The 15,282-nt window shown below is 32.6% G+C and overlaps 1 protein-coding gene across 3 annotated transcripts in view; it reads left to right on the plus strand.

Moving 5' to 3' along the window:
• Positions 1 to 4,635: 4,635 nt before the first annotated feature.
• The window catches only part of LOC105226535 (transforming acidic coiled-coil-containing protein 1), a 32,913-nt gene continuing 22,266 nt past the window's right edge, over positions 4,636 to 15,282 (plus strand). Inside the window, exon 1 of one of the 3 annotated variants that reach the window (XM_011205442.4) lies at positions 4,636 to 4,944. In XM_011205442.4, coding sequence (XP_011203744.2) covers positions 4,807 to 4,944 — 138 coding nt within the window. In that variant the 5' untranslated portion in view covers positions 4,636 to 4,806. Of the gene's footprint in view, positions 4,945 to 10,386; positions 10,435 to 13,625; positions 13,999 to 15,282 lie in introns of those variants that run through there. The other 2 variants (XM_011205443.3, XM_011205444.4) reach the window with 2 other exon arrangements.

Below are 15,282 nucleotides of genomic sequence, written 5' to 3' on the forward strand. Positions count from 1 at the left end.
TAGAGTTAAGTTCCAGATAAATAAATTAAAAAATAATAATAACGCTCGAAGCCGAAATATTCACATTATACACACATACATATGGATATACTACGTATATAACTTTTTTCTGGAACTGTTTGCCTCGCACTATATGAAATATATGTACACACATATATACATAATTATTCAATGCACATCAAGCGTCAGCGATCTAAACAAAAGTACAAATATTAAGTAAAAAAAAAAGCTTGAAAACAAATACGAAAAACAAGATCAAAAACGAATTACTCATAATTTAACAGTAAAATTGAAATCAGATTATTTTTACAGTATGAAATGTTGAAAACAAGAGCTAACTTAAAGCCTGGGGTTTTCAACTGTAAATACGGCTCAATATGTATTTGACCGGACTAACCAGTTTAAAAAAATCACAGACCTATATATATTTACCATAATAAAGTAGTAATAAAAGTAGTAAAATCTGAAGTGTATTCTTAACTTTTAAAATAGTAGAACCGTTTTTATTTTTGTTTTGTTCAAAATTTTTTATGTGCGTAGATCATTTAAGGAGGTATTCTAATCAAGAGGCCCGAATGTTGAGCGTTTTTTTTAACAATTGTTAAAAATCATTTGATATTTTTTCTATTCATTTTATATCATTTGTTTATTTGTAATTGAAGTGTAAATTAATTTAAAAAATAATTCATTGAGTTATGCGTCGTTGAAGTAGAGGGGAAAAAGGCCATGTCCTCATCGCTATGGATTCTACTTTTGAGATCATCTGAAAAAAAACAATGAGGGATTACTGATTACATACAAATGCCGCTATCTCAGCTGTTAGTTCCCTAATTTTTTTAATTTCTCGAATTATTTTAAAAAATATTACAAATTTCCATTTTCTATGTTTTATTGTTTCATGTGATAGAGAGATATTTAAAGAATTTTTATGCCATATTTTAGTTAATTTGGCTGATAGAAGTTTTTTTTCAATTATAGCTTAAACCGCTCCAGTTGTCACGAAAAAGTTCTATAATAACCACTTAAATTGAAAATTTGTGAAAAAATTCTGAAAGTAAAAAATCAAAACTATATTCAAAATTGTATACAAAAATTATTAATTATAACGGTAATTTAGATTAAAGGAAATGGTTTTTTTTTAAATAGTATGAATGTTTTTTAATATAGTATTTATGAGCAGTAATAGCGTTAAGGCATACATTCCCTTCCACTTTGTTCTACTGTTATTAAGGGGTTAGGGGTAGTCAGAATTTTCGAAAATTTATTTTTTTTTGCATTTTCGTTAAGTGTAATATCTTAAAAATATTCTCTGAAAATTATACTTTGATCCGATAATTAGTTTTTGAGTTATTCGACAAATAACAAAGAGAGCTCGGGCACTTCAAAGCGCTAGTGTGAAACTTTAAACGCGTTTTTCTCAAAACTTTGTTTTTTGAACTGGTGACAACTGTAACTCGAAGACCGCTCAGTAGATTTTAATGAAATTTATACAGCTTTTAGAATTCATAATAAACTCGGGCCTGATCGAAGGATTTTTATTTTTTCGAAAATCAAAACTATGTTTTTTGAACTGGTGACAACTGTAACTCGAAAATCGCTCAGTAGATTTTTTTGAAATTTATACAGCTCTTAAAATACACAATAAACTCGGGCCTGATCGAAGAATTTTTATTTTTTCGAAAATTTCGATTTTTTAAGACCAATTAAGTGTTGATTTTTTCGCAAAAATTTAGAAAAAAATCTCCTGAGGCCGCCATTTTCTTAATTTTTGAAAAAAAAATAAGATCCTTCGATCAGGCCAGAGTTTATATATTTATAAAACTATTTTTTTTTTGTCCGATTGATTTTAGATGAATCTCCAAGGACTTATGGTTGTCACTGCAAGTACCTTTTTTTGGAACTGGGTCAACACAAACAACTATAACTTTGAAAATTAAATTTTTTTTTTTAATTTTCGTGACTTCAAGTCAACACATTCTATAATAATGCCATATTACTACTTTTGTAAAATAACACGATTTAATAGCAAAAAAATACTGAAAACTCTCATTTTTTCGTGCCTCTGACTAAATAAAAAACCACAAAACTTAATTAGGTCGATGTGCAAATCGTGTTATTGTTATCGCTGTTGTTGTAACGGCCGAAAAAAACTTCACAGCGGTCGAGCGGCAGTCTTTGGCTAATATAAATTCGGATCCGCTCCGATTACGTCAAACAACCTTGTCGCTAGACCAAAGGAAAGCCTCATAAAAGCATTCGGTTTCCATTATCTTGAATATGAATGCGCTTAAAATTTCTGAAAATGTTTTTGAATCTCATTTTAACTATTTTCTTGCTTAAATAAAATATGATATAAGTAGGCACATATATAAGTACTAAATATTATATACATACATACATATGTATATTGTTTGCATATTTAAGAAATTTAGAAACTAGAATCTCAAAAATGTATGCAAACAGTCAATTAAATTTGAATGCTAAATAAATAAGATTAGAAATGAAAAACAAATGGCGCTGCTAAACAGAAAAAAGAAATAACTAATAGTAAATTTGGGTTCAACAAAATATAATTTCAAACAGTTTAATTTACTAAAAACTAAATATCACAAATAATAAAAGTCAAATGAAATGCCTAAGAAACTAAATAAACGTTTAAATACTATTCATTTGTATTAATTAAGTCAAATATTTGTAAAAATTGTAACGGTTTTGCAACGTTACATGTACCTTAAAAATAGTACAGCAACATGTATTAGACGACATAGTAAATGATAGGAATATGCTCTCTAAGTACATAAATGCACTTGTCTGTGCACACATGTGTATGGATTTATATGCACGGGAAGTTGAAATGTTAAATGAATTTGAAGAATATATGTATGTATGTATTTAAAAAAGAAACTAAATTCTGTAAAAAAGCAATATTTTTTTAATAAAACTGGCAAAAAATACTGGAAAATTTCGTGTCTAATTATTTTTCATTCTTTATAACAAAAATTTTAAAACCAACCACAACTTTTTTATTTTAACTGAATTATTATTTTTTAATCTAGTAAATCGTCCAGCAGCCGCGTAAATAGAGCGTAACCGGGTTTCACGACATTCGGATCAACGAAAGAATTGTCAATCCGACAGCATTACCGCAAACTACAAACGAATATTCTGTATGAGAAATGAAAAACACAAATTTGTGCTAGAAGATGTATTTGAAGTGCTCTTTCCACGGACTTTGACATTTAGAAAGGCTTAAGAGTAGACGTTGAAATTGTCCGTTATCAACAAAATATTATTATTTCGTCTAAGTAACCCTTTTTGGATCAATAGAACAACACACTACTCAATGAGTCGACAACTCAAACTCCGGCCGAAGAAAAGTCATGACAATATCCAGCTTTTCGTTACCTTAATAGCACATATTTTTTAAAAAAAGTGGAACCACTTAGGTGGCGGGGGCAATTGCTAATTTACCGTACTTTTTAGGTAACGCTTACTTGTTGACTGTCCTTCTTGTTTGTGATACCTGATAGTTTAGCGCTCGTTTCCTTTAGTTTTGCTTCAATTGCTTTAGTCTTGAATAAATTAACTACGACAAAACACATAATTGCATTTACTTTTGTAAACAGGAAGTTGTAAGATATAAATACAAGCCTGCTGGCTGCAATTCCGGTGCTGTGCTGGAAGATGCTTTTTTTATAAATATGCTTTTAATGAACACATTGCAGTGTTCTGACAGGAAGATACCACTTTTTTTCTTTTTACTTTACAGAGCGTTGCGGTGATTTATCAAAACCGGAAAAGAAATTGATTTTCAGCAAGTAGCTAACTATTTGTATTACATATTACTATATTTAAGGTGTTATTTATAAGTTTAAATTTCCAATCACAATATATTCTGATGTATGAATATGTTAATATAATATTTAAAAATAATATGAATATACATATGTTAATAATGCATTTCCTTCAATCCCACACATAACATTTGTCAGCAATGCCGCCATTATAGTTGCATCGACACAGGGTGAACTTTTTAAAGTCCCAACTATTAACAACAATATAATAACATTTGACGAAAACAAATCTCATCTTAAATACCTGTAAACACAATATTAGTATCGAATCAAAAAATTATAGGACTCAAGAAAACACATAAACTTTTATTTATTTTTTTTTTTGTGTCCTTACTGCTGTATTGGACTGTTCCACCAGTATAATAGTCGAATAGTTGTTAAAGGTTCTTGCCGTTTTCAGTTGGAACACAAGCATTTTTACATGGATTTACTCACACGTCTGAGTCAATTAAATTTATCATATTTACAAATGCGTTTGTTATTAAAATTTAACATTATAATAAAGTTTCTACTCATAGATGGCGCTCTAAACAAAAACATAATGTTGACGATTATAATTATTATTTTGCTTTAAACATTACGCATTACTATAGAATTCCAGAACACTTTAACGGTTTGCATAACATTATATATGTAAATATGAAATGTATTAAATCATTTAATTGCAGTGGTAAATAGTTTTAAATATTTTTTTGGCTTTGATGCATAAAAATTGCGTTGGCAACAACCCGAATTACTCGTGAAGTTAGCTGCAATTATTTCTATTTGCTAAAATCAAATTGAAACGGGAATCTGTATAAAGTGAGTCCAACTGAATATTATTTTGTGCATTTCTGCAAATATATTGTTATATTTTGTCATACAAGTTTTTCAAGAATTGAACTATTAACTGAAATTCATTAAAAATAAAATTATTGCTTCCTAATTTGCTTTGTTACCGAAAAATTGTCAAATGGAATGCTTTGAAAACAAAGAAGCGCGAACCGCTAGCTATGGCGACCGCTCTACAGAAGCGCCAAAGTTGTTGAATTGCAATGCAGTTAATCGTGCGGTATTAAAGGAATTGAATTCCAACAATGAAAGCAATTTGGTAAGCCAACAATCAGCGTGTTTGAAAAAGTGTATCTCCCATAAAATAAAATCATTTTCTAACAAGTACTTATGTAGATTTTCCAGGAGGAAAAAGACAAATTACTACATACATATGTAATTATTTTTCAAATGTATCTTCAATAACTAGTGGTTTTAATAATTCGGGTAGATTTTAGAATAGCATCTCCCGATTTCGTGGTAAAATGTAAACGTACGGATAGAAGGGGTCTCGATCAAGAAAAAAAATATATGTAGTTGCCGCTGACTTATGTTTTTTGAGATATTTGCATTTAAAGTTCAAGTAATATACTATTTAAAATGCGTTTTTTCTTCTGATTTATAATAAATTTTGCACTTATATTTTTAACTTTTATATATACCAACACATCACTAATTCCGTTCTACACATTTGTGTTGTATTACTTGGCGCAAAAATAACTTTAATTCTCCGATTTCGGAGGGTGCTATTCTAAATCTCATCCAATAATTCAATTATACTGCTTAGTTTAACCCTGCTTAGATAACGTACGTCTGCGAGACGTACACTTGTTTCATTTTTCGTTCTCTCTCTCACAACCGTTAAAAGGGAATATTCTCGCTTTCAGTTTTCTCAGTCGCTAACTGCAGAACAAATATCCAAAATAAAAGTATAATAATTAAATAATAGATCTATGTAAAAAAATATCTGCAAAAGTGTTTCCATTGACATCCTTAAAGGACGAAAACTTGAATACGTCTCTCAGACGTACGTTATCTTTTCAGTACTTAAAAATAACGTTATCTAAGCAGGGTTAAGGATTTGTATGCTTATTTTCATATTATGAAATATTACAGTTTGCAAGTTCAATATGAAATATATGTCAAAAACAAGGTAATAAAGTCTTTTATAAATCTTCCAACTATGTGTACCCTATTCTGCACGTCAATACATCCAGATGTCATTCTTTTCCCTTCAACACTTCAACTGTTGTTGTTGTTGAGGAATGACCTCTTGATCTTTCTAGGAGGCAGTTTTGGTCCAAGCAGGTGACTGCAGGGGTGGTTTCTGCGAAAACATCCCAGCAAGAACTTCCTGGAAAGTTCTTTATGCTTCTTAACTGGTATGGCGCAGTACGCGAACTAGGTGCAGGTTGCACAGCCGTAGAGGCTAAGGTCACAGTAGTGCGTTGACAACATGGTGCTACGTAACTTGTAATCCACTCCCTGTGTGTTTTAAGGGCTAAGTAGGTCTTAACAAGGCTCCATCCATTGCATGTATTCCACCTCACTGAGGTGTAGGCGATTTTAAATACATATATAATCAATATTCTTTATAATTTAAATACAATAAAATAAGTTTGAACTTTGTATAATGATCTCAAAATAGTTTATGGTTATGAATCCGGATACATTCCAATTACATAGGCCTAGCTTTTGTGCTTCTATGATGTTCTTGTTGAACAAATATTGTTTGCTCGCTGTCACTGCCAAATAAACTATTCAGATTAACCGTAAAAAGAAATTTGACATCTTATATCAAAAAACAAGACATTCAGACTTAAAGGGATATACCAATGTGACACTTTCAACAAAAAAAAATATTATTATTTGCTTTTTCGATAGCTTATTTTTATCCTGTGAAATCTGGAAGGTCCTATCTTAAATAGTTTTTGGATGGCAGCGTTCTAAAGAGCGACCGCTCGGAGGTGCAAACATATGTACATATGTACATATATACATAAGTGAAACTTTAAACGCGTATTTCTCGAAACGACATTTTTCAAAATTGTTGCCGTCATAACCCAACGAGAAATTGACCGATCGACTTCAAATTAAAACTGAGTATTTTTGAATATAACGGGTGATTTTTTTGAGGTTAGGATTTTCATGCATTAGTATTTGACAGATCACGTGGGATTTCAGACATGGTGTCAAAGAGAAAGATGCTCAGTATGCTTTGACATTTCATCATGAATAGACTTACTAACGAGCAACGCTTGCAAATCATTGAATTTTATTACCAAAATCAGTGTTCGGTTCGAAATGTGTTTCGCGCTTTACGTCCGACAAATTTTGTTCAGCGATGAGGCTCATTTCTGGTTGAATGGCTACGTAAATAAGCAAAATTGCCGCATTTGGGGTGAAGAGCAACCAGAAGCCGTTCAAGAACTGCCCATGCATCCCGAAAAATGCACTGTTTGGTGTGGTTTGTACGCTGGTGGAATCATTGGACCGTATTTTTTCAAAGATGCTGTTGGACGCAACGTTACGGTGAATGGCGATCGCTATCGTTCGATGCTAACAAACTTTTTGTTGCCAAAAATGGAAGAACTGAACTTGGTTGACATGTGGTTTCAACAAGATGGCGCTACATGCCACACAGCTCGCGATTCTATGGCCATTTTGAGGGAAAACTTCGGATAACAATTCATCTCAAGAAATGGACCCGTAAGTTGGCCACCAAGATCATGCGATTTAACGCCTTTAGACTATTTTTTGTGCGGCTACGTCAAGTCTAAAGTCTACAGAAATAAGCCAGCAACTGTTCCAGCTTTGGAAGACAATATTTCCGAAGAAATTCGGGCTATTCCGGCCGAAATGCTCGAAAAAGTTGCCCAAAATTGGACTTTCCGAATGAACCACCTAAGACGCAGCCGCGGTCAACATTTAAATGAAATTATCTTCAAAAAGTAAATGTCATGAACCAATCTAACGTTTCAAATAAAGAACCGATGAGATTTTGCAAATTTTATGCGTTTTTTTTTTTAAAAAAAAGTTATCAAGCTCTTAAAAAATCACCCTTTATTTACTATACAATGACCTACGATCTTTTAGATTGGTTAAAAATTATCAATTTGACATTAAAAAAACGACCATTTTTTACATAAAAAACGATTTTTTTTTTTTCAAAATTACGTCATTTTGTTAATTTTTGATATTTTTCAAAGATCGTAGGTCATTGTTTAGAAAATATGCGTCACACTTGTATAGCCCCTTAAAGCAGACCTTTATCCTGGTATGAATAGAAATTCAAAATGTCCAATTTCGGAACGAATTTATTGCTTAAAAAAGTGGAAAGAGTATGGGAACTCATGATATAATAAATATTTATTATTTTACAGCATGAATCAATAGTAGGACATTAATTTCGAATATATGCATATATCATTCATTTACATGAATAGTGTCATAACTGTAAAAAGCAATTTTTACGTTGAGCATGCAGAAATGTGCGCAATGTCATTGTCCATATTGTGTACAAATTGCATATTGATGCATAGAAACATAAACCGTCGTGATAAGAACGCTCAGCATTTATTCTATAATTTTTTAGTATTTTCATATATTTGCTAAGTAAGAGAATATTGAAAACTTTAAACGGTTGTCGACCTTTTTGAGTTATACCACTATTCAAGTAATGGAACTACTTGTCATTGCGTCTAATTAGCTATCTTTATCAGACAAATATTTCTAATTTGGGGATAGAACATAATAACATCATATGTGAAAGTACTTTCTTTTGCTTAAAATTGATTTAAGCTGTGATACATTGACTGAAAAAAATTGAATGCAGATGTTGATCATATGTATTCAATTATATTTTTGTTATTTTAAAGTTCTGCCAACCTCATTTCACTTGCAGTTTTCAACGACGAGCTGGACGCTGCCGAATTTTATTAGCCATTGTAATTGTTGACTTCAGTTCTACGAATTTTTTTATTTATTTTTGAATTATTCATGTGTATATATACAAATATAGGGTTTTCCAATAAGAGTGATTTGATTTTTTCAAAAACAAACAAACTAATTGTTAAGGAAATTCAAATGTTTTTAATTAATGTCAAAAACAATCCATACAAATAAGTTCTGAATATAATATCATTCAAATGGCCTTCATGGCTTCTTTGCCAGGAACGAATTTGGTGAACCCAATTGTCATGAACAACATATTCAATATTGACTTCTAAAGCTTAAAAAGAATATGGTTTATTGCTAACGACCAATGACTTCAAATAGCCCCATAAGAAGTAGTTTAATGTTGTTAAATCACAACTTCTTGGCAGCCATTCAATGTCACAATTTGTTGAAATAATCGAATATCCAAACTTTTTTCGCACCACAATCGACAGTTTTGTTTATTAACCGCACCACTTTATCGTCATCGTTTTCAAGTTATTACAAAGCAAAATCAGCAAATTCATGACGTTTAAAGTGGTCCAACGGCTTCTGTTCTTGAGTGAGAATAATTTTATACGGATGCAAGCCATATTCCCTTCTCAACTCCAATTCTTGAGAACGTTTTAGAATCTACAAATTTTTAACAATTCGACGAGTAGCGAGCACAAGTGGGCGACTATTACGAGCATGATGTATAAAAGCGCACGAAAAGTTACAATTGGATAACGATTATTATTATGTGACTTACTTAGAAATCATATCATCCCTATTGGAAAGCCCGGTACTTATACAATATGAGCATATACATACATATGTACATACGTATTACTTTCTTAAACGAAATTCTATTTTGACTGGTAAAATTTTCCTATTGTGGAATTTACTGCAATTCTTTTTAGCAAAATGCTTATGGGAAGTCGCAACGCTTGGCCATAAAAAATACAAACAGTTCGCTCGTAGTCGTTGTATGTATTCGCAATTCTTTTATTTTATTTCCTTTGCTATATATGACACACCATAAGTTGCGGTAGAGCTGGCGACGCTGCAAATGCCTTTTTAATAGGCAGTCCATTTTCGTATGTGCTTCCACTAAGCTATCGAACTTTTTACTTCTTTATACACAAAATATCGAATGTTGGCCGGGAGAGTTGGGGACACAAGCGAGCAAAGTCAGGCAATACGGGAAGTGAAATGCTACTTTTGTGTCTAAACCATGAGCAATGCGACTCCATGTAATTTTGTGCAGAATGAAAGCATAGTATGAGTGTTCTACAACGTCATGATCGCCGATGCTGCTACTGATTGTTTTGCTTTCATTAACGTTGTCGGCGTCCAATAACATCGTAGCCAGCCATGCCACCCATCAAACTTTCTGTCTGTCTGCCTGCCTGTCTGTCCGATCGTCCACCCGATCAAGCTCGTGCAGCTGGCAGTAAAAGCGCAGCAATCTTTTCGCTTTTCTTTCTACTATATAGCACGTAAAAACTTTTGTATGTTGGAGTAATATGATTGTTTTTTGTTTTCTTATAATCGTTATTGAGTTGCCGCTGTCGTTGAACTTTTTTGCTATTTTACATTTTTTGCCAGTTGGTTGTAAGTTTTGACGGAAACGGTTATTCGCCAAGTTGCAAACAGCGCTTTCTGAATTTTCAGTTTTGAAAAACAAAAAAAATAATAATAATTGAAACATCTAGTGTGTGCAATAACAAAATTAGCTGTTTCTTTTTGAACCAATTTAAGCCTTTTCTAATATAAGGCATTTTTAAATGTGTTTCCGTAAATGTTAATAATATTTAAAATGGGAAATTTAAGTGGAAAGCCAAGTTCTAAGGTACCTCCTGATATGTGATTGTATATTTTCATTGTTTTTAATAACTGAAAATTGCAGTATATATTTTAATTTTTGAAAATGTAAGTCGAATGTTTTTAAGCTGGCCATTGGCACCATAAATAAAATAAATTGGTGGGAAATGCACTATACTAAGTGAAGAAATATCTTCCAATTGGAATCACAACATATAACCACTGTTTCGATCGGTCTACGCATCCGCAGCCAACGCAAATAATCAAACAGCCACTGAAGAAAATAAAAAAAAAAACGAGTTCTTAAATTTGCCTGCCTACGAATACGTTATCGATACAGTAAATTACATGTAAATAATAAATTATTAACAAATGTTTTGTTTACTAAGTTTAAAAAAAAGGTACTAGAATATAAATATTTATTTAATTTTCGGATTACTTTATATCGTCTGTGAGTAATTATGAAAATTCATACGGATAACGGATATATTAAAGTTTAAATCCGAGAACGTGTGAAATCGGTCCACGAATTACCCAAACTTCCATATACCACGTAATGGGTTTCGATATTCTAGTAGGCTGTCAAACATGTCGGTCGGAGTGTGAATTACTTTTGCGTGGAATCATGTATTCGAGTATACTTGAGTATTGCCGAACATTAGCCTGCTTTAGAAGCTTCAAAAATCGATTTTTATGCTTAAATCTCTTTAAAAATTGCCTAAAAGTAAGTTCCCAGAGATAGTTATTCGAAGCTAGAGGGGAAATAGTGGCCGACCGAAAACTTTGACGCGCGATTTCTCAGTTTTCCATTTTTACGATTTTTTTTAATTGGCGGACAGGATAGAAAATAAACTAAACGTCGTTATTATGCTTTATTATCTTGTTTAGCATTAAATTATCTTCTATTTAAACTTAAAAAAAAACTAAGAAATTGCGACCTGCCCGTCCGGCAAAAGCACATGCGGGATGCATCGGGCAATTTCGTATTAAAAAAATTGCGGATGATGCTTAAATATATAGCTATTAACTCTAAAAATTTCGCTTTAATTATTTTTTCCCTCCTCATCCCTTTCCTAAAAAATCGATTTTTTGTAGCCTCTAAAGCAGACCTTAATGTAATCTCTTGTCGGAATATACCCGTTATAGTAATTTACAACTTGACGCCTAACTTAAACTGTTAATGTTGGCCCAAAGGTATAATATAACTCTACAATTTGGTCCAAACCCAAAGTTTATTTTAATATAAACTTTTGCCAAACCTGAAAGTACTTCTCCGGTTTTGAACCTTGTAAATGGTTTGGTCACCCATATTTAGCCCTTCCCTACTAATTTCCATATCCCTTTTCAATTTTTCCTTCAATCGCCCACTTTTTTGCTACTATGCTTATAAATATACACATACATATACTTACATATGTATATGTATCGAATGTAAAATAAAAATAAACCAAATAAGCACAAATCAACCGAAATAAAAATTTGAAAATTGGTGCATAAACACATTAGAACCCAATGAGCATTGTAGCAGTTGCAATACAAAAATTCTGAACAATGTGATCTTTCTATACACTACAACCCACACCCCCACCACGGCTATTGCCACATTCAAACTTGTCGCCCGCTTGCGTGGGCAGACACCGCGTATAAATTAGAACAAAAAAATACTAACAGTGGCCTCCAGTTCGTGTGCCCACACTTTTGTAATAATTGCACATTCATGCGGCCGCTACCCTCAATCTCTTGCTCTCTTTTCCTGAACAGCTGTGCCTAGGCTTTTGTGTTTTAGTTGTTCTCTGTGTGTAAGAAAGCCCCAAGTTGTTGCATTTATCATTTACAAACACGCTTCTGGTATTGGGCCACGGCAAAAGACTTCTCCACATAGCCTTTCACTCATTTGCTTCGCTCTGGTTCTTGCCTCTGGCTCTTCATGTTTGTGTTGACTTTTGTGTGTATTTTATTTTTGTTGTTGCGTTTTTTGTTGCAATGGAAATTTCTTGCTTGTCACGAGGATGCAATGCTGCGACGCTTGTCTGCTCGATATTGTAGTTTGGTGCTGCTATATTTAGCCAACTGATGCCAATGTGTAAATTCTATTCTCTTTACTTGTTTTACCTCATTTCATTTAGTTTCTGACGTTGGCGCGCCTCTGTCGTGGCCTATGCGCTTGCTCATTTTGACAGGCGACTTTCAACTATGTTTATGTATGCACATATTGTAACAATGTATTCTGTCCGATCAAATTGTATACATTTGACGGCTACAAAACGGTTTTTATTGCTAACAGTGAAAAAGTTCAGATATACAAAGGGCTTGGAGGTAGACCAATTGGAAAGAGAATAGCACCAGTACGTGTATTCCGACTTTATACTTCATTGACAAAAACTTTGTCACCGGACTTCTTGTCCGAATTGGAGATCTATGAAAAGGTTTCTAAATGTCGGAAATATACTCTATAACCGAGCAACGATGTTAGTACAGAGTTTTGACATGATGGTATAAAATTTATCCAAGGCATTGAAATAAATTATGTTCATAATTCTTGGCATATTTTGAACATGTTTCTTCGAAAGATGTTAGCTCCATATACATTTTTTGAACGAATTAAGAATGTCATATGTATATTGGCAATCCTTATTATTTCGCTTATTCCCAAGTTATGCGCCATCACATCACACCAAACGCGAAAAGCAAACGTATGCCACCATATACAATATATATGTACATATGTATATTACAGTCAAATCATAACACAAACAATATTACAATAATTTTTCAATTTAATTAGCCGTCCATACTCCTTGCTCCCTAACACTCAACCCATATTGTTGTATTATTGTAATAGTGCAGTTCACCCCTGTCTGCTTTACTTAGTCTTTTATTGCACTCACTTATGCACATTCCAAGGTACATGCACCCATGTCGTTTGCGCTGCACTTATTAGCACCGGGTCCACTTAGTAGCTTGAAAGTGCTGCAAGTGTTACTCTCTACACGGTGACGCTTTAGAGCGCTTCAACTTCTTGGTCATGGATTGCAGCGCATTTCTTCTGTTGCCTCCATTCTTTTGAATGCTCATTTTTCTGCATTTTATAGCGCATATGTGTGTATGTGTGTGGGTATATGTGGTATCTTATAATCAGAAGACAACCAAGTCACTCCCACCTCTCGAGAAATCATTGACAGGCGGTTCGCCTGCTGTTGTACATGGTTATTCGTTGTTGCACCATGTTGTCGGCTGTATCACCATCGCATCGCATTACACTACATTACAATTTGTGTTGCGCTTAATAGTTTTGCATTTTTGTGTTCGTTCATTGTTTGATCTTGGTTTTTTTTTTTTGGGAAGTGCTAAACCTATAAACTAATTTGTGTGCTTTTAGTGGAACTAAATATGCGAATTTTTGTCGATCGAAAGCTTATTGAGTGGATATAAATACATATAGTATATAGTATACGTATGTTGTGCATATGTGTAAGCCTCTTTGTATGCAACGGAAATCAATCCTATTTATTTTGGACTGTTAAATGTGAAACTGAACAAACTGTAAAATTCTGAAAACTTTCTTAAGTGTCTGAAGCTAAAGGACTAAGAGGTAAGAGGTTTACTATATTACAATATCTTTCTCTGTTTTCGAATTTTTTTGTTATAAATAATAGTCATTTGCTGATGAAAGTGAGTTTTCATTGCTGAACAAATAACGTATCGCGTTGATAAAATTTTAATGGATAATATTTTTAGTGCGAGCCATTGCCCATGTTCGTTTTTAAGGGGGGAGGGGGATTTAGAGGCTTCAAAAAATCGATTTTTTGGAAGGGAAAGAAATAAGTGATCAAAGCAAAATTTCTAGGATTTATAGTTATATTTTTAAACATCATTCACAAATTTTTTGGATAGGAAATCTTTAATATTCTGCCTTTAGCAAGCAATTGCCCGATCTCGCATGTGCATTTGTCGGACGGCGGGCAGGATGCAGGTCGCAATTTCTATCTGAAACAAAAAATTCAGAAAAGATTCATATTTTTTATTAACATATCTTCTAGTTAAACTAAAAAAATTCCAAAAAAGTTTAAAATTTTATAAATTTTTCAAAAATTGAAAAAAGGGGTTTTTGACCAAAAAAAATTTACTTTATGTTGTTTAAAAATACATATGTTCAAACTTGACTTACTTAGTTTGTCACATAGTTTTTTTAGTTTAAATAGACGATAATTAATTGCCAAAGATAATAAACTTTGCCCCAATTCCATACGACATTTAGTTTTCTTTTATCCTGCCGTCAATTAAGAAAAATCGTAAAAATGAAAAACCGAGAAATCGCGCGTCAAAGTTTTCGCTTTCTGCCCAATCACCCATATAACTGCTAGACGGTCACTATTTTCCTTCTAGCTTCGAAAATATTTCAAATTCCCATTTAAAACTTTGGGGACATATTCTTAGATTAATTTTAAAGAGATGTAAGGGGCTATACCAGTGTGGAAATTTTTTTATTTGCTTTTTCGATAGCTTATATTTCCATAAATATCCTGTGAAGGGAAGGTCGTATCTTGAATAGTTTTTGGATGGCAGCGTTCTAAAGAGCGACCGCTCGGAGGTGCAAACATACATACATATGTATATGTATAAGTGAAACTTTAAATGCGTTTTTCTCGAAATTTTTCAAAATTGCTGACATCATAATTAAAAGAGAAACTGACCGATCGACTTCAAATTAAAACTGAATAATTAAGCAATTATAAATAGTAACACGATTTAAAAAGATTACTCGTGGCAACTCCAGCTCTTTGTCCGAATATTTTAATATGCAGACACATAGACAAAAAATCCAAATATAATAGTTGAATAACAGTAATTAAAATTATTATTGTATGAAATTATT

This window comes from Bactrocera dorsalis, unplaced genomic scaffold (genome assembly GCF_023373825.1).
Source record: "Bactrocera dorsalis isolate Fly_Bdor unplaced genomic scaffold, ASM2337382v1 BdCtg051, whole genome shotgun sequence".
NCBI classification, from domain to species: domain Eukaryota; kingdom Metazoa; phylum Arthropoda; class Insecta; order Diptera; family Tephritidae; genus Bactrocera; species Bactrocera dorsalis.